The following is a 20,523-nucleotide window of genomic DNA, read 5'->3' as shown; positions in this document are numbered from 1 at the left end:
CATGAAGTCCCATTCCCTCAAATTTCAGGTCTACCCATCAAAAATACGGATGGTCCTACTTCTGGCTCATTTCACTTTTGCATGTGTTCACGTATAGCACCACTCTCACGTTTCCGCATTCTTCTGCCATTTTTTTTTTTAATTCACAAAAGCGTTGCACTTAAATACATGTTTCTAAATGCATTTCCTCTCAAATATGCATAGTAGAATGCATTTTGATACCCCCCCCCCCTTTTTTTTTTGAGCTGAGAATGTGTTGAAACCATTGCCAGCTCCAGGTTTTCTAGGGCCCTTGGGCAAGATGCCTTCAATGGGCCTCCTCCCTGAGGGAGTCGACCTTTTCCCTGCCTTTGTCTCTAGCTGTTTCTGTTCCTCATCTTCTCTTTCATCATGGCTACCACTTCCTTCCTTGAAAGGAAGAAAGCCATTGAGCAAGCAGCAATGGCACCTACTGCGCCTACATCTCCCTGCCCCCACTGACTGTCCAGAGTAAAAGGGAGGTAAACCAGCAGGTTATGATGGTGAAGAGTAAGCGCAACTCCAGAGAGCTCTTCTCCGTGGGCCTCTGATGGGATGTGGGCCCTTGGCAGGTGGCCACCCAGGCCGAGGACTTCACAGCGGCCCTGGTCGAATCATTGTGGAAGGCTGAAAGCCAATGGATAACTAAATTTCTATCCACATGGTGGTCCTGGAAGTGCCAGTCAAGTTGGTTCATATTGGAATTCAGAAAGATTGAACTCTTCAAGCATCCCTAATTAAAGGTTGAGCGGGGGAGGGGGGAACTCAAGGAAAATTAGAATACATGCACCAATATAGACAATGTGTGTGCTTGTGAGCCTTATAACAACAGTCAAAAGGTTTTGTTTTTGTTTGTTTGTTTGTTTTTTAAAAAATGTTGTGTTACCCTTGCAGATAAGTGGATTATAGACTGGGGGAAATCATAATTTTGCTTTATGGTTTGAAACTTCTTCCATTTGTTAATGAAACATAGTTATGCCAATAGTCCCTGATTTACAGCTGATAAAAAAAAAAATCTTCTAGAGTCGCTAATGGGCTGACACTGTAAGAGGTCTGAGTTATTGCCATTTGTAAGGTTACCATGGTGACAAGTGCATCTTTTGTTAAAAAAAAGTCTTTTATAGTCTTCTGACTAGCCGAAAATGCCTAAAGAACTCAGCATGTTTCCCTCCCCACCTCTCTCTCTCTCTCTCTCTCTCTCTCTCTCTCTCTCTCTCTCTCTCTCTGTATATATATATATCAAAGCGGCTTTATGGTTCCAATTATCAAAGCACTGACACATTTTAAAATGAAATATTTAATATTAATAAAACTCTTACTTCTGACATCTACATCTCTTCTTCGTTGTGAGATCCTGCTTGAGGGCACCCTGCATGAAGAAGTCATTTCAGAGCTTGCTGAACCTTCTTTTTGTTTGCTGCTGTTGTTTTTAAGTGCCATCTGGTATCCTGTTTAATGCACAAATAGCAATGCGAAACTGATAATACTACTTTATGATATGCATTACTGCACAATGCAAAGCCCATTACTGGATTTTTCTTTTAAAAAGCACCAAACCATAAACTACATTATGAAAGAAAAAAAATGAGAGAATACTCAATAGTTAATTAGTCATTCAACATGCTGGCTGGGAATAATGGGGGTTGTAGTCCAACACATCTGACAGATCTGTATGATCTGCGTGAAATGGACCTCATGGTATTGCTGCATTTCTTGCCTGTATTAAGCCTACAAGCAGACCGGAAGGCAAATGCAGCACTGTTTGAGAAGATACTAAAGCACATCCCCAGGAGAAATCCTATAATGTGTGTGCTCTGTGCCGTATCTAAGTCCAGTTATTGTTGTGATATGGCAGCTGCTTGTTCATGTTATTTGAAGGAACGCCTCCTCCCATATGTACCTGCCCGGACCTTAAGATCATCTACAGGGGCCCTTCTCCGTGAGCCCCTGACAAAGGAAGTGAGGCAGGTGGCTACTAGGAGGAGGGCTTTCTCCGCTGTGGCACCCCAGTTGTGGAATGAGCTCCCCAGAGAGGTCCGCCTGACGCCTACACTGTACTGCTTTCGTCGCCAGCTGAAGACCTTTTTATTCTCTCAGTATTTTAACACTTAATTTTAACTTAAATTTAAATTTTACTGTTCTAACTCTGTATTTTAATCTTATATCAATTTTGCTGCGTGGTTTTTTCCTGGTTGTGCTTTTTATACTGTATTTTGTAATTGTGCTTTTAACATGTTGGTTGTTTTATTATGGTTTTAATTTTTGTGAACCGCCCAGAGAGCTTCGGCTATTGGGCGGTATAAATATGTAATAAATAAATAAATAAATAAATAAATGCTTCCATCTTAAACTCAGTGCTGGCTCTAGGTTTCGGTGAGCCCCTTGGGCAAGGCACCTTGATGGCCCCTTTCCTTAGTGAGTCTACCTTTTAACAGCTACTATCAGCTGCTGCTGCTCCTCTTCTCATGTTATCACCTGCTTACTTGCCAGGCAGAGAGCCAGTGAGCAAGCAGGCAGTGGCATCTGCTGCTCCTCTTTTTTACCAACACCAGTGTTAGGGCCAGAGTGAGAGGCAGGTGAACAAGCAGGTTGCAGTGGTGAATCATAGAATAGTAGAGTTGGAAGGGGTCTATAATGCCATGAAGTGCAACCCCCTGATCAATGCAGGAATCCACCTTAAAGCATATCTGACAGATGTTGTCCAGCTACCTCTTGAATGCCTCTAGGGTGGGAAAGTCCATGACTTCCCTAGGTAATTGGTTCAGTTGTCATACTGCCCTAACAGTCAGGAAGTTTTTCCTGATGTCCAGTCAGGAACTGGCTTCCTGTAACCAATAACATAGGAGTCAGCTCTAACATGGGTGCATCTAGATGTCCCATCTTGGATACATGCACACAATACAACTCATTGTGGATGAAAGTTGTATAATAAGATGGCAGGCCCACAACACATGGCCCAGGCTGGTCTCAGCAACAGATAACTTTGCAGAGATGGCTGAAGACATTTTGGTTCCTGAGACAGAAAAGCTATACGGTACTCATCCCCTGTGGCAAAATATAGTTATAAACTAAAAAATTACCACTTGCTGTCCTTTAATTGTATGCAAACATTTCAATCTGAAGCAGGCCAGCTCAACCTGCCTAATGGAAGATCCAATCTTAACATAACTTTCTGATGGTTGATATTTCTCTCTCTTTCTCTCCTTAGGTCAACTCAGATAAAAACGTACTCTTGGGATAATGCCCAAGTTATTCTGGTCGGCAATAAATGTGACATGGAAGAAGAACGGGTAATCTCCACTGACAGAGGGAAACATTTAGCAGAACAACTTGGTAAGAAGAGAAATGAGAGAAGAACGTTGTAATTCCTTATTAATGGCAGTCCCGCTTATCCCCACATGTTTACATGTGGAAGGGGCTTGGGAGAGGGGGGATTTGGGCTTACTTACTATGTCTAGCTCTCCCAGTTACCTAGTAAAAAAGAAGAGGGTTATGGTGTGGAAGGGGAAATGACCGTCATAGTGGGATCAACCAGCAAATCCAATCCCCCTTTCTCAAAGTGCCTCTCAAGCAAATAAAATCAGTGACCAAAAGTCAAGGGAATTCCAGCTTTTATTCTTTAAGCCAAGTAGCAGTGCTTCCTTGAGAAGGAATGTAGCATATCATAAACATGCAAGCAGTAAAGTGTAATTAAAGACCAAGGCAACCTCTTGTTTTCCTTTGACATTCCATGTCTGCTTGGACTGATTACCTGATGTCTCGTCCACCTTCATACCCATTCATCGCTCTCTGCCCCAGTTCGCACGTAACGAAACACCACCGTGGGTGAATTTCCCCATGGGACTTCTCATTGGGCTGGCAGCTTCCATTTTTAAGATTTGGGGTTGGGTGGGGTTCAATGTAGCTTCTTGTTATGTGCCAACCTGGCAGGGGTGGATTGTGGGGCTGGTTGACAAGCCACCCACCATCGTAAAACAGCCCATGGGTTCTAGGTGGATTGACAAGCACCCCAACAACCCACCCCTGCCAGGTTCACACCTAACAAGTAGCTTCAGCACACACACACCCCCACCGCACCCTGAATATTCAAAACGGCAGCAGCCACAACAATGAGAAGCCCCACAGGGAAATTCACTCATGGTGTCTCCTCATTACATGCGACAAGGGCCAGATCTACACCAAGCAGGATATAACACCATGAATAGGGTGACCATATTTGGGAAACCAAAAAAAAGGACACCTAGTGTGTGTGTGGGGGAAGCAGCTTTCTGAGTCCTGCAGAAAGTGCGTTATTCCCCCGCCACCTTAAAGAACCCGATTGGAGTGGAGGAGGGGAAAGGATTTCATTCTGCACCACCACCATCCACTCCAATTGGGGCCTTTTCTATAATGTCCACAAATGACCCACTTTCCCCTTTAAGACCTCAATTGGAGCTCGGGGTGGGGGAACGATGTGCCTCAAGAAAGCATGTCATTCCCTCCTGCCATGCTAATGGTAGCCTTAAAGGGGAAGGTGTGTCATTCCAGGACATTATTGAAAATTATAGAAAATCCCCCCCGACACCATGGAAAGAACAAAAACCAGGACAAATCCGGGGAAATCCTGACAGTTGGTCACCCTAACCATGAACGTGGTTTGGAAATGGCATTTGGAATGTGTCATGGGCCCCAACAGTTGTCAGTGTACTTCAATACCATTATAAAGCAGTAGTGTGGATCCTGCCCAGATCTCTCTCTCTCTTCTTAGGTTCTGGGTTTATTTATTTGTTGTTGTTGTTTGTGATTCTCTGCTCAGCACCTTTCCTTCCACCTCACCTCTAAGGGTTTAACTATGGTTTAACTATGCATTGTCTGCCTTCAGACCTAATGTAGCATTAGATGCATGAGCCTTGGGCTTGTGCACTCCTCCCCTCCTCTTCTCCAGGACAGACATGAGGAGGAATTCAAAAACCTTCAACTCCCATTTTCAATTTATCACGGTTTGTTGTTCTTTGGAACCTGAACCTGTGGTTAGTCTTAACTAAGGTTTATGAAAACAAACCAGGATCAGAAAACACAGTTTGAACTTGGCTTGTCTCCTGAAACCAGTTAAGACTAACCAAAGTTTGTCTGGGTTTACATATAACAGCAAACTGTGGCTAGTCAAAACAAAAGAAAAAGCTTCCAATCTCCCCACAGCTATGCCAGGAGAGGATAAAGGGGTGCTCAAGGGGTTTAGCATTACATGCAGATGTGTATAAAACAAATAGCTGCTTTTAATACTGAAAAGCAACTTCCTTCCCCTTTGTTTGGGTTCTAGACCTATGTTTCTGTAGCACCTAGATTTGGGAGTGTAGTGGTAAATAAAGTGCAGGCATTCATCATGATAGTCCCCATAGCCACACCCCTAAAGAGGGTCCAAAAATGCAGGCTGCTGTGTTGATCCATATCAACAACCCAGTTCTAGCAGTTTTCATCTCCACCAGGAGCAGGTCTTCGGTGAAGCTAATGGATCCTGATGGCCCATTCAAGACTAAGCCATCCCAAAATACTTACAACAATGAAAGCTCACATCAGTATGAGAGGAGAGACCCATTCCTGCTCCATCTGACTAACTTGTTTCTCTTACATGAGCAGGTGTGTCTGTGACTTACCTGACCAAGAAAGGAAATAGCTGCTGAAGGGACAGACTCCACTCAACAAGGGATGTGTAAATCCCAGCTGAGAGTTCTGGACTTCAAAAAGTAATTCATATGGGTTGTGGTCCCTGAAACACCACTCAAGCTAAACAACACAAATTGAGGCTGGTGGCTCCGGTGTCAGCGGAGCTGCGAATCCGCCCTGGTTCTCAGTCAGAAACAGGCAAAACTCTAAAAGAGCTGCCCAAGGTGCTAAGAACTATCCTAAAATGGGCCTGGCACCTTGGATAGCTCTTTTAGAGTTCTGACCAGTTCTGATTGAAACCCAGAGTGGATTCGCTTCCCCACTGACATCAGAGTCATCAGCCTCCACTGCATTTCCCTACTTTTCCATTGGTAATTTTCCTCTCCTGCAGCCGAGTTTCCTTATTAAAAGAAGCCATTTCACATCTAAACATGCACACACACATATATGCATATATAACGTTGACTTGTAAAGCCCTAGAAGAACATTAGATCTGGCTGTTTTATTTATTTATTTTATTTATTTATTACATTTTTATACCGCCCAATAGCCGAAGCTCTCTGGGGGGTTCACAAAAATTAAAACCACAAAAAACATCCAACAGGTTAAAAACACAATTACGAAATACAGTATAAAAAGCACAACCAGGATAAAACTACACAGCAAAGTTGATATAAGATTAAAATACAGAGTTAAAACAGTAAAATTTAAATTTAAGTTAAAATTAAGTGTTAAAATACTGAGTGAATAAAAAGGTCTTCAGCTGGCGACGAAAGCAGTACAGTGTAGGCACCAGGCGGACCTCTCTGGGGAGCTCATTCCACAACTGGGGTGCCACAGCGGAGAAAGCCCTCCTCCTAGTAGCCACCTGCCTCACTTCCTTTGGCAGGGGCTCACGGAGAAGGGCCCCTGTAGATGATCTTAAGGTCCGGGTAGGTACATATGGGAGGAGGCGTTCCTTCAGATAACCTGGCCCCAAACCGTTTAGGGCTTTAAATGTCAATACCAGCACTTTTTCTGAGCCTTTGCTATTTTTGTAAGCATTGGGGGGTGGGGGTGGGGGAGAGGGAGCAGACCTGGATACAAAACCCTTTTCTTTTCTTCCCTGATAACAAACCAAGGAAACAAGCATGCACAGAGGATTAGAAAATGAGACAGCAAAATCTCTTGGGCTGCCCTGAAAAAGAGACATGTCTGCAAAATAGCTCATAAATGAACTGGGATGGAAATCATTTAGAGGATTTGCAATTTTCTTTTTCTTTAAGTGGATCTTTTTATCAGAGCCACTAACAGTACCTTGAACTGCATTCTAAGGCACCAATCTAGCTCTAGGAAAATGGTAGTGTGAAATATAAATGGGCAAAGAGAATTTGGGGCTGTTCACACAACATGGTAACCCACACTCAGTGGTTGATTATGAGTTGTTGTTGAACTGTGGGTTGTTTATTGAACCATGGGTTACATGTTGTCTGAACCCAGGACATTTTCTGTAGGGTGGCTTATTACCCATGCAGTGTCACTTGTTCACCACCCTGAACAACCCAACAACAAATCAAAGACTATCAAGAAAAATAAGCCACACTGCTACATGCAAATGCTGCTACATGCAAACAAGTTGAATTAACAGTACACCCGCTACCTACAGAGACTGGTTGAGTACTGGAACGTTGGGATGATGCTCTACAAAGCCCAGCAACAGTATCCTCCCTTCAATAGATGCAATGCAATCCTGTAGGGGCATGTCTATACCAGCACTATATCCTGGATCGTCCCTGTGTGTCCAAGTGACACACAGGGAATCCCGGGGACAACCCAGGATGACCAGATACTTTCCCTGGGATATCTGGGACCACGGAAAACCCGAGTTTTCCATGGTCCCAGGACCAACCCAAGGAGCACAGGCTGTGTGGCCACTGTTCTTGGGTCATCCGATCCTCCCCACAAGTAGCAGGGCACTTAAAAAGTTAAAATGGGCATGGAGCTGCGTGGGGGCAGTCCATGCCCAACAGGGGTGGTGGATGGTGGGGAGTGGGTTCGTTTAAACACACACACACACACACACCTCATTTCGGTGGAGCACAATTGTGCTCTTCTCTGTTGTTTACAAAATAATAATGCTGCAATGTCCTTCTGGGATATTGCACATCCGTCAAGACACTGGGGGAGGTAAGTCCACAATCCTCCCCCTTCCCTCTACACCCTTAAAGTGTAGACATGCCCTAGGTTTGTAACTAATGTTAATCCTATTCATAGTAAACCCACTGAAATGAATAGGGCTTAAGTTAAACTAACATTGGATACAATCTCTAGGTTTGTTGCCTCCTCCCAATGAAGATTTATGTACACACTGATTACTTTGAATGAGCTCTGTTGGATCCCTATGTCTGCTTTTCTTGTCTTTCTGTGGTCTTGTTATTTCCTGTTTTCTAGCCCATTGGAAGATCACAGATGAATCCCTATTTCAAACATATTCCTACTTCATTTTACACTTACCTAAATGCTCTCCTCATACTGGACCTGTAGAGACTGTTTGTCCTATGTTGACTGTCTTGTACTGGTACATCACCTCGCACACATGTTGTATGTTCCCCCTTCCATGTTATAACCATGTTGTATGTTCATCCCTTCCATGTTACAGCTTGTATGTTGCTAACCAGACCTCTGTCATGAAAGGGAAGCCAGCCGCCCATCCAATCCCTGCCTAATGCTTCCCAGGCCCAATCCTTGAACAGGGCACAGTATAGAAGCCTGTACAAACCCCAGATATGTATTATAAATCCTCCCAGATACTGGATTTATTTTATGTGCTCATTCCAATTCTAGCGTAGACAGCAAGTCTACCACATATTGGGTTGGATCCAGGATTTGCTTTCCACAAGAGGAAAGGACCTTCCATGCGAGGAACAGCACTGCTTACAGAATGTGCTTCTACCTAATTTGGGGATTCCCACTCCCCCCCCCCCCGCACACACACACACACACACCACAGCTCGCCGCATTCAGCAGTGTCTCCTAGGTCTCTGCATAGCATTTCCACAGGGCTGGAGGGGCTACCATGGGAAGAAGCGGGTGCAGAAGCCCACTTTCACCAGCGCAGCACAGTTAATCCAGTTTAAATATGGACCCAACCCCAAGTGTTTTCTGGTTTGGTGGAACCCTTATTCAGAACTGATGAGCTGATCCCCTCCCTCCCGCCATTTTGGTCTGGTTCAGGTTCAACACAGTCTTTTCTTGTTCTGTTCCGGACCCGGACAAAAATAAAATAAAGGTTCATTCCAGCTTTCGGTTCAGGTTTGAATTGACTCCCTGTTTGTAAATCATGTGATCGGAATTACAGCGAAGCATTTTGGAGCACATCATAATCCAGAGTGGACCATTTTTATCTTTTAGCCCCTCTCATGTACTTTGTCCCATGTATACATGCTGGGAAAGCAGGACAAAACAGTGAAGAGAGCCATTTTAGAACTCAAGGTTTATTCTAGCCAATAATATATGCTTTACTTTTGCATTACAGAAGTAAACAAAGCACTACTTAAGCCTCAGGTGTGAAAGAAAATCCCTTGAGTCTATGTAGGGATGTGCCAGCCACTAGCCTGACATCTTCTGCCCATCCTCAGTCAATTGCAGAGTTTGACTGGTGCAGCTTCATAGACAGCAGCTGTTTACTCTGTGTCAGACAGAACCTTGTACGATAATCTTGTATAATTGGAAACTCCATGTCAGGCGCTACTTCCTCACACCGAATGTTTGAGGAGACCCCCCTCCCCCCAGTGGAGCACGCATCCCCTAGTAGCTGACATGACCACAGTCCCAAGGGGGTTTCTATTTCTAGCAGCTTCAACAAATTTCCATTAAGTGGCTATCTGGGAGAAATAGATGCATCTAGACTTATCCAGGCTTCCTGTCTAGCCTTCAAAGAGATCCAGTAACGTGGCTGGAAAGAGAATCGGCATGCAGTGCCAGAAACAAGGAGATAAAAAACAAAAGGTTGTCTGTTTCCATAGCATTAAAACAAGTGCTCCTGAGGCTGAAATCACTAAGGTTGCACATTCCATAATCTGGATCAACCCTAAATGCATCCTAAGTCCTCATCACACAAGGTTTCTTCATGCCAGTGCCTCTTAGGGCCCACCAGCCAGTCTCAGCTCCAGGTTTTTGGGCACGATAACCTCAGTGGCCCTGCTCAGAAGACACCTTAAGCCACAGCTTTAACCATGGCGAATAAAGCCTTATTCACTGTGGTTAAAGCCATGGTTTAAGGTGTGTTCTAAACAGGGCCAGTGAACCTACCTTCTCACCACTCTTGCCACCAGTTGCTATTACTCATCATCTTCTTTCTTATCGTTGCCACCACTTGCTTGCTTGGTGTGCAGAAAACCAGGGAGCAAGCAGGCCATGGCATCGACTGCTTCTCCTTCTCAACACCAGCATTGCCTGGGCCAGAAAAGAAGCAGGTGAACAAGCAGGTTGCAAGTTCGGAGAGGAGGAGCAAGTCCTAGGGGCTCAGTGGGTCCCCTGCTTGGGTTTGGGGCCCCAGCAGCTGCCCACGCATGCCTACCCTTGTCACTAGCCTTGCCTCATCCTTGTTTGGGCATGGGCATGGGTTTCACATTCCTGGAAAGTTTCTGCAATTCCCTGGCCATTGGCTCCCATTAAGAGATGTTTCCCTGGCCACTGAGCCATGAACCAGCAATCTGTTTAACAGAAGGTACAGTTGGCTAGGCGAACATTCATAACAATATAATCTGGATTCACTTCACTGAGACATGAGCCATAGCTGGACAGGGCAAAATCCCAGGGATGATGCACAGGGGATCCTGGGATCAGGGAGGGATGAGCCCTCCCTTGCCCTGGGATCTCACCCTCGCCTTTGAGCGCAGTTTTTCCGTTGGTCTCGGGATGATCCCGAGACTGCAGAACATGTGGGCAGGCATCACGGGTTGTCCCGGTTCCTCACGAGGAGCCGGGACCCGTGCATGGGGCTCAGAGCTTCTCATCAGGGGTGGGGTGGGGGAGTGGGGAAATTAAGTTTATTTATTTATTTATTTAAAAAAACCTATCTTTCTGTGCACGAGTGTTCGTGCGCTTTTCTTCTTTAAGAAATTTTTTTAAAATGGTGGCCGCAACGTCCTTGCCCTGCAAGGTCATTGCGTGCCGTGTGTAAACAGAGGGGGAGATATCGCGATAAAAAATATTGTGAGACCTTCACCCCTCCATCCCACTAGACCGCTAGGTCTAGTTGAGGCCATGGATGCTGTTGGCCAACCAGTTCACCGCAGAAGTCTGAGCCAGAATGGTCTCGACGGAACTGGCTTCTTTCCCTCAACCCTATGGGAAGCCTGTGTAGCGGATCTTGTACAAGCTGGAATGAAAGATTAGCCTGTTTATAAGCTTAAGTCCTAAATGCCTTTGCCTTGTGGAAGCCAGCTGCTTTTCCCTTTTTTTTTTTTTTTTTGCCTTGGTTCTTCTTCCTCTTCCCTTGTACACCTTCTCCCAAAGGGTAATGCGGATGAGCCACCAACAAAGTTATATTGTGTTGTGACTTGGGTCCTTTCTGACTTGTTTTACTAGGTTTTGAATTCTTTGAAACAAGCGCCAAGGACAACATCAATGTCAAGCAGACGTTCGAGCGGCTGGTGGATATCATCTGTGACAAAATGTCAGAAAGTTTGGAGACGGATCCTGCTGTTGCTGCTGGTAAACAGAACACAAGACTAAAGGACACTCCTCCTCCGCAGCAACCCAATTGTGGCTGTTAATAGAGTCGTTGTCGATAGAGGCAGCTCCAGTGTGTTCTTTTGCCAATAGAGTATTTAACATAGGATCTATATGCCTTTCTTTATAATATCTTACTGGTTCCTTTGGGGTGGGTGGGGATATGTCTTCTTTAATGTCCACTGCTGGTACAGGATGTGCATAGAGTTATTTTGTGGAACAGATCGCAAACATATAAGGATAGGACTCTCAATTTCCCACCATCTGGCTGCTGCATGTAGATGGCTGGATTTTTTAAATTTCTCTTATATTTACTTTTCTTCCACATGCATCCACTCCTACTTCAGCTGGCACTGTGCCTGTCGATTTACAGATTTGGTGAAATCTATTCCATCCATGTTTCATGGATTGTCAGGCAATTTTGGTTTCATCGTCCACTTATTGATGGAATCGGGGGTGTTGTACGAGGATTTCATTCATTTGCAAGTGTGCAAATGGGCACCTGCAAACAAATGAAATTGCATAGATTCCTCACCCCGACCCCAAAGTAAAAAAACAAAAACAGAACAGAACAGTCCACAATTAAATGGAATCCATGAAATTCAGAAAAGGTTATTCTGCTGTGGAATCTGCAGGTCGGATTTGTAGAAATTCAAATTCCTTTGAATCCATTGCAGATTTCTCCAATGTTTCTACGGTGACCTCAGGTCCAAATTTTGTCTGAATTTGGACCTTCATCCATTTTCCCATATTGCTGTATACTACTCTAGGGTGATGATCCAGCTACAGGATCCCCATTACTCAGCAGTCCAAAATAATGTTGACATTGCAGGGATCTAATCATGAATGTGCATCAGTATCTCCAGGTAGCTTGCTTAGAGGAGGTCCATGCTGCAGCCTGTGGCCTGTTAGGAAAACCACAGCTGTCCCCCTAAGCAACCACAAGTTCCATCCTTACAGTTGCATTGGATTTCCCAGATCTTGGGCACCTACCTCTCAAACAACCTTCCTTTTGAGGGACGCCTGATATTCGGCGCCAAGACGTGAAGTTATCTGACTTCCAGCCAGTGCTGACTCCAGGTTTTTGAGGGCCCTTAGGCAAGACACCCTCAATGGGCCCCCTCCCTTGGCATCTTGCCCCTTGGAGTCTCGCCACCATTGTCAAGAGCCGCCATTGCTCCTCCTCCTCTTTCTCATCCTTGCTACCACTTCCTTGCTTGACAGGCAGAGATTCAGTGAGCAAGTAGGCAGAGGCATCTGCTGCTTCTCCTTCTTACCACTGTCATTGTCTGTGATAGAGTGAAGGGCAGGTGAACAGACAGGTTGCAATGGTAAAGAAGAGAAGAAAGACCAGGAGGCTGTTGTCAGTGGGGCCCTGCTGGGATGTGGGCTCCTGGAGGTACCTGCCCATGCCTATCTTGGATACTGCGCCTGCTTTGCATCAGCGGCCTTACAAAGTCTGATGGTTTATCAAGGTTTTCTGGGCTTTTGGATCTCCTTGACTGGAGCATGGCTTATTTGAAGGAATACTCATCCATCATGTAGACCATGTCCATGCAAATTTTTATTTCAGTGTAATAATTCTTTAAGAAACACACATGTTGATCCTGGGAGGATAGTTAAAATGAAGAAGGGTCTGGAGTATGGACTATTGTAAAAGCAGAGTGATACCCTAGCTCTTCAGTTGTTTATGATGTGAATAGTCAGATGTAGGATTTGTTCATTTTCTTGCTAGGGTATCTCTACACACCACAGAGGATATAGCTACTTGCACTATAGAAAGCAGAGCCAAAAAAAAGAACTCCACTAGACTTAATATGCTTATTTTCATACAAACACAGACATAGATCCCCAGAATTCAGAGTTACGAGTGAGGTCATTAGAGGGCTGATAGAAAGATATTTATTCTTCTCCATTCATCAGTGCATACAAGAAATGAGTGAAGAGAAGTTACAGAATGACAGAAGAAATGGTAACATGAAATAGTAATATATATAATGAGGGGAAATTGATACAGATATGCTCTCAGTTTTACATACAGGTGAATTCCGATTTTAAAACTGCATTGCTCATGCTATCCTTGTTGGGCCCTTTCTACACCTCCCAGGAGGGAGGGGGGGAGGATCTTGTGAGATTCAGCTCGTGAGATTCTCCCTCCGGATCCAGACGCATGTGCAACATCCCAGGAGGAAGGAGGGATGTTGCACCCATATATATTTAAAGGGGAGATGAGCGCAGTTGCACTCCAACAAAAATGTAAGGTGTTTTTTAAAAAACAAAAAACAAAAAAACCATCCCGCTCCCCCCCCCCAATGGGCATGGAGCGCCTGAAGAGCTCCGTGCCCATTTCCCGCCTCCTCATGTTTACTCACAAGGAGGTGGGATGAAGCAGGGGCAGGCGGCCACACATCTCCCACAATCCCGGGATGGTCCCACGACAGCAAAAAAGAAAAAAGGAAAAAAAGGGAAGTACTGGTTTCCGGTTTCCCCGGGGTCATCCCTGGTTGACCCCGGGATCCCCTGTGCATCATTTGGATGCACAGGGCTAACCCTGGGGAAAACCAACGGTGTAGAAAGGGCCTTGGATGCACTAAACTACTGGTAGTAAAACTAGTGAAAATATTCCTTTTGTAAAGTTATTCACAGCCAAAAATTTCTGGTGCCATGATCCTAAAGACATCTGCCTGATCCAATGCCTCTATTCCAGAGGAAGGCAGACGTCAAGCTTGCAGGATCTACTTGGTGTCTTACTAGAACCCTGAGCTCTACCAACTAGGGTCAGGTGCAGAAAACAAAACACTTAGAATTAAAGAACAGGGTGGCTCTGAGCAGCTGCTGAGTTAGTATGGGGTTTTGTTTTGAGTACCAGAACTGAGCTGAACTCACAGTCCTTCCGCACACAGTTACCCCAAGAGTCTAATTTATGGGATGGGAAGTCATTTTGCTGTTGCAAATATTAAAGTGATGTACTGCAAATCACTCAGAAATCTACCAGTAGATCCCGATCTACTTCTGCCCATCCCTATTCCATTGAGTATGTGGAGCTCCATCTCCACTGGAGTTCCCCTGTTCTCTTGTATAGATTAGGAAAGCTCTTGTTATCCAGTGGAGGTTCCCCTTATGTATTCCAGGTATTCCAATGCATACATGGGCTCCATGTATAGACTGGAGATTGGCAAAGCTTTTCAGATGCCCTTCATGTGGCAGTGCGTTTCTGTGAAATCATGGGGACGAATTCACACAAGCATGTTCAACACTTTATTTTTTATATATTTTATGTAATCAGTTTAAATACCACTTTCCACCTATCTATCTATATCAAAGTCTTTTACCAAATCAGATATTAAAACATAACACCAACAATACAACTATAGGATCAGGCAATGGCTTGCATCAATGAATGAGACGTTACAGAATTGATCCTTATAGCTAAAACACCTGTATCACCCAATATCGATTCAAATATAAATAGTTTTCAATGGAGACAATTCATATGCACAGTTCAAGATCAAAGACAAGAAATTGTTTTACATCCAGGTATATGGGGGGGAGCACACATACTTTTATGAAGTACAAGGTTATTTGGAGCAGCAGTAGGCAAGCTGGTGGTGCCCTCCAGCTGTTTTGAATTACAACTCCCATAAGCCCCAGTCAACATGGCCAATATTAAGGGATTATGGGAATTGTAGTCAAAAACATTGCAAATGCATCTCTACTCCAAAGACTCTGTTATTCAAGAATTACATATCTAATTCCTAAAAAAACATAGTAAATGTAAATGTTATATATTAGGGGTGTGCACGGACCCCCCGCTCCGCTTCACTTGCAGATCCACGATTTTTGGAGCGGGCCGCTTCGCCCCGCCCCCACTCCGCCCACTTCCGCTCCGCTCCGCTCGGAGCTACGGATCCGGATCGGAGCTCCGTTTTCCCCCCCCCATAGGGTTGCATTGAAAGCTAAAAAATTATACAACTTTTTTTCTGTTCAAGTTAGAAACCTCATGTTTGGCACCATGACACCTCATGGGGATATACACACGCACGCCAAGTTTCAAAGCAATCCCATCATCCCCTGATTTTTGGGGAATTTTTGAAAATCGGGCACCCCATTCACACCCCTTTCCATAGCTCCGTCAATTTGCATGTTAGAAACCTCAAACTCGCCACCAGGACAGCTTATCCATGTGTCCACACACACGCCAAGTTTCAAGCAAATCCCATCATCCCCTGATTTTTGGGGAATTTATGAAAATCCAACACCCCTTTCCATAGCTCCGTCAATTTTGCACGTTAAAAAAAAAACCTCAAACTCACCACCATGAAAGCTTATCCAGGGATACATACGCACGCCGAGACTCAAGGCAGTCCCATCATCCCCTGTTTTTTGACGGGGCTTAAACCTGCAAAATTTGGAACTTCCAAAACTCCAAGTGAGCGCAGGAAGGACTTCTCCCCTGAGTCAAAGCCACACCCACACAACATCCCTGCGAGGTGGGCAGGGGAGGAGGGAGGGAAGGCAGGCAGGCAGGCATGCAGCTGGCATTTCTGGGGGCATAAGGAAGTGAGCCAAGGATAAGCCAGTAATGCATATAAAATGGAATAAATAAACAAATAAATAAACGAAGGAGGGGTGGAATTAAAAGCAGCAGTGTGCTGAATAAACAGCAAGAAGAACTTTTTTAAAAAGGCTATATCTGTCTTTTACCAGCAATAGGGGGACGTGCCCAGGGGAGAGGGAAGCAGCTGCTAGTTCAGCTCAAGAAAGCCATTGCTTCACCAACAGCTCTAAGAAGTAAACACTCACTTCAACTCATAATAGGCATCGCTCCACCACTAAGAAGTAAACGCTCACTTCGACTCATGATAGGCATTGCTCCACCGTTTTACTCTCTTTGGAAGGCTCTGATGGCCTTCCAGTGCAGGAGAGAGTGGGGGCACGTCCACGATGAGATGCCCTAGGGGAGCTCATCCCCTTGCACCACATCTTTTCAGTTGTTCCCCAAAGTTAGGGTGGGTAGCAGTGCTGTGTTTCTATCTCTTATTCTTGGCTTAGTATATGATTTCAGGTTGTGTTTGTGCATTTGGTGGGGCTACTGTGTTATAATACACGGGGAAAAGTCCGTTCAGATTAAGAAAGAGAAGTTTCCCAGAATCCCAAGTTACCCGTTTTGCCTATGCCCTCCTCTAACTTTGGGATCATGTGATCATGACCGGGAGCTGACTCTGCCCCTCAGCCCTTTGAAAAAGGTATTTTTCCCGCCGATTTTTTAAAAAATTCTAGCGCGCGACCTGCACCACGCAGAGAGCTGAGAGTAGTCTCAAAATGACCCCCATCCATGACTCTCTGTGCACAAGAATTTTCAGAACGATAGCTTCAAAATCAACCCAGTTATCCCCGATTGTTTTCCTCAATGCAATCCTATGGGCGAAAACCGCCGTTTGAGCCACGCTGTCTGTTTGTTGACCCGATTTTTAAAAAATTCTAGCACGCGACCCGCATGACACAGAGAGGTGAGAGTAGTCTCAAAATGACCCCCATCCACGACTCTCTGTGCACAAGAATTTTCAGAACGATAGCTTAAAAATCAACCCAGTTATCCCCAATTGTTTTCCGCAATGCAATCCTATGGGCGAAATGTTTCAGGATGGCGATCGGAGCGCTCCGCCTGAACTAGGAGCTCCGAAAAATGGCCGCTTCTCTTCGCCTTGCTTCTAGGGGTCCGCGGTCCACTTCTACTCCGCCTCTGGGTAAGGCGGAGCAGGCCAATCCGCTACTGCTTCTCTGCTCCTAATCAGAGCGGAGCACATGCCTATTATATACCATGGAAGACCAACCTCCCACCTCGTTTCTCCCCTCCACTGCCACTCTCATTAATAACAGCAGGAGTTGGCTGTAGGGACAGATCTGGGTCATTACTTCTGAAACACAGTTTGCCCCAGACTTCCCAGTGGATTATTTTCTTATAACTTTTAATAAGAACATCAGGATTTGGCAGTGTTTCTTGAAGGTCCACCGGAAAATAATAATAAAACAACCCCTCTTTCACCAATTGCAGGAAACAGATCATGCAAATAGATTATGAAATCACAAATTAACTGTGAAAATAACGAGGCAGTGTACTGTGTATTTCAAATGTATTCTCATCAAGTCAATAAGCAACCTCTCTGATAATTGAGGGCAGTTTTTCACTTCTTCACCCTGCAGTATTCTATCTTGGCTGCCTTATCTGGATCATAGCAGTGAAATCCTTCAAATTATGGGCATAATCAAAGTAGTAATACATGTTTAGAATTCATTTTTAGCTCATCCTTAGTACCAGTCTGATGTTGTTCAACAGGCATATAATAGAAAGCGAGGGATGAAGGAAAATAAATGGTTTTAATAGATAGATGATTAGGCGATTGCTTGAATATTTGGAGGGAGGGTTTATATAAATGCAGTCAATAAGCCCCATTCTTCTTCAGCCCAGAAAGAAACTGTGCCACTTGACCCTCTCCAGTATCTCTACTAGCCCTAAGGCTCCCAGAAATCCCTCTCTGATTTCCATAATGCCTTAGATCTCACTGAAATGGTATATTTGTGTGTGGACTGCACCACTTCAGACTGTAGTGGGAGGCACTCTCATAGTTGAATATTTCCACATTAAAAGAATTTCCTAGAAAACCAGCATTTCAGGGAGAAGGCGAGGTTAATGGAGAAACAACATTCAGCCATGTGCAATCCCCATTTGCAGCCTGAAGTGGTAGAGCCCAGATGCAGGTTTACTGCCTTGGTGAAAATTAGGCCAATATCACATTTAGAAGCCGTGTTATCAGCAGCTTCAGTCTTCAAGCCCCTCATATGAAACTAAATTCAAGGAAATAATTAACTCCTACACTGCCATAAGTGGAGGCTGGTAGCTCTGACGTCAGTGGAATGGTGAATCCACTCTGGGTTTTGGTCAGAACCTGTCAGAACTCTAAAGGAGGTATCCATCATGCTTTGCTATCTCCAAGGTGCTATCTCCTTTAGAGTTCTGACTGGGTCTGACCAAAACCCAGAGCAGATTCGCCACCAGTCTCCACTGGCTGCCATCTTCTTTTATTGCTTTTGATATGCACTCTCAATGAACAATCCTGTAACCCAGACAAACTGTCTCCTGTGGATCCACTTAATTACAAACCAAGAATAATCAGTACCAGGTTACACATCTGCTGATAGTGGCCGGAGGACCCTGAGATGTTGCCAAGTTTACATTTATGCATAGCAAGAAGGCAATGGTGGGAAAAGCTCCCACCCCTTCCTGTACTAGCTATACAAATAGAGTTTATTAGCCACAGGGCTTAAAAACAAACATTTGTAATTTAGGTCTGTTTGTTTTTAAATGAATAATTTCCGGCTTTAAATGTGTTGCTTAGTTTACCATTGCCCCTTTATGAGTTCATTTGTTTTTAGGGCATATACGGTGTTGTTTTAAACATGCTCTGTGCACATCTATGTAAGTCCAGAACTACCCTTTTTCTATTCCTAATTTAAAATAAATAAATAAATTTCCTAACTGTCTTCTGCTTCCACTCTGCAGATGCAATTCACAAAAAGTTTGGCATTTTGAAACCAACATGAGCGGATACTTTAACTTCATACCTTAATTTCTGCTGAATTAACTTTCTCTGGATTGCATCCTAGATCTTTTAAATGGCTACAGAAATACTGCAAAATACTTTCAGAATTGGGCTCTGTGTGTGTGTGAATATTGGACAGAACCCTACATAACAATCATTCTATTATTATCAACTACCAGAAAAGGGGGGGGGAAATAAAAAAAGAAACATCAAAAACCAGCATAAAAGAGAATATGATAGAAATCTTATCTAATTGAAGAAATTCCCTTTTGGGTGGTGGTGGTGGTGGTGATGGGGTGTTCAGGGAAACCATTCAAACTATATTGAGTTTAAAATATAGAATGAAGGATTTCTAAGAAATTCTACTGTGTTTCTGTAATGTGCTGGTTCAGTGAACAAGAATGTTCAAATGAGAGAAGTTTATGTAAGTTATTTGCTAGTTCACATATATAATAGCTTATTGCATCATCTTACTATTCTGTGTTAATCTTAGTTGAATAACATTAACTTTCCTTTCTGCCATCCTTTAATGAATAAAAAACATTTGCTTGAGGCCACAACCTAGGCCAGCCTGATCCCTCCATGGCAGCTGAACTACCACCACACAAGAATAAAACAACAGCCAGACTACTCCCTCCATAGGTAAAACACCTTTTTACTAGGGGTGTGCATGGACCCCCCACTCCGCTTCACTTTCAGATCCGCCATTTTCGGATCGGGCCGCCCCCACTCCGCCTGTGCCCACTCCGCTCCGCTCAGAGCTCCGGATCCAGATCGGAGCTCCGTTCCCCCCCATGGGGGGGTTACCGGGCCCTGCCGCCATCGCCGCCCATGCGACGACGGCAGCAGAGCCCGGTAAGGGACCAAGGGAGAGGGGGACCTTACCTGCCTCCGTCCGCAGTCCGTCGCCGTCTTCAATTCAGCCCGCGGTTCCACCAGGAAGTCTGGGCCGCAAGCGGCCCAGACTTCCTGCTGGAACCACGGGCTCAATTGAAGACACTGATGGACCGTGGACGGAGGCAGGTAAGGGAGAGGAGGGCGGGGGGGGGTACCGGGCTCTGCCGCTGTCACCGCATGGGCGACAGCGACAGCGGCAGGGCCCGATAAACCCCACTTACCTTTCCGGCGGAGCTCCGGATCGAGGCAAAGGATCTACCTTCACCTTGATCCTCTCCGCCACGCTCCGCCGGCCCCCCAATCCTCTTCGCCTCCGCCTTAAGGGCAGGCGAAGCCCGCCGCTCCACTCCTGCTTCTCCGGTCCGATTAGAAGCGGAGCACATCCCTACTTTTCACGCAAGCAGTCCTTTGCTTGGTGCGTGGGCAAAATATTGGCGGTGAAGTTCCACATATAGGCAACTGAAACACAGAATAATGAGTTGAATGCTGTAACATCAATGAGCACATCACACCAATGGAGTCCACCACAATGGTCTAGCACATCTTATCGGTGAAGTGGCAAGTTTTGCGTTTTGATTGCTATAGAATGACTCGCTCTACAATATGACAAATGTGCCTGTGCTTTTGAGTGCCATTAATTCAGGATGGC

At 44.9% G+C, this 20,523-nt stretch overlaps 1 protein-coding gene across 1 annotated transcript in view; it reads left to right on the top strand.

Annotated features, from left to right (window-relative positions):
* Positions 1 to 11,722, top strand: part of RAB3C (RAB3C, member RAS oncogene family) — a 128,033-nt gene extending 116,311 nt beyond the window's left edge. Inside the window, exons 4-5 of the mRNA XM_063128052.1 lie at positions 3,227 to 3,351; positions 11,233 to 11,722. Of these exons, the coding sequence (XP_062984122.1) occupies positions 3,227 to 3,351; positions 11,233 to 11,420 (313 nt within the window). The 3' untranslated portion in view covers positions 11,421 to 11,722. The remainder of the gene's footprint in view (positions 1 to 3,226; positions 3,352 to 11,232) is intronic.
* The last annotated feature ends 8,801 nt before the right edge of the window (positions 11,723 to 20,523 follow it).

This window comes from Elgaria multicarinata, chromosome 6 (genome assembly GCF_023053635.1).
Source record: "Elgaria multicarinata webbii isolate HBS135686 ecotype San Diego chromosome 6, rElgMul1.1.pri, whole genome shotgun sequence".
Lineage (NCBI taxonomy): Eukaryota > Metazoa > Chordata > Lepidosauria > Squamata > Anguidae > Elgaria > Elgaria multicarinata.
The sequence above is the reverse complement of the archived record's forward strand: the minus strand, read 5'-3'. Positions and strand labels throughout refer to the sequence as shown.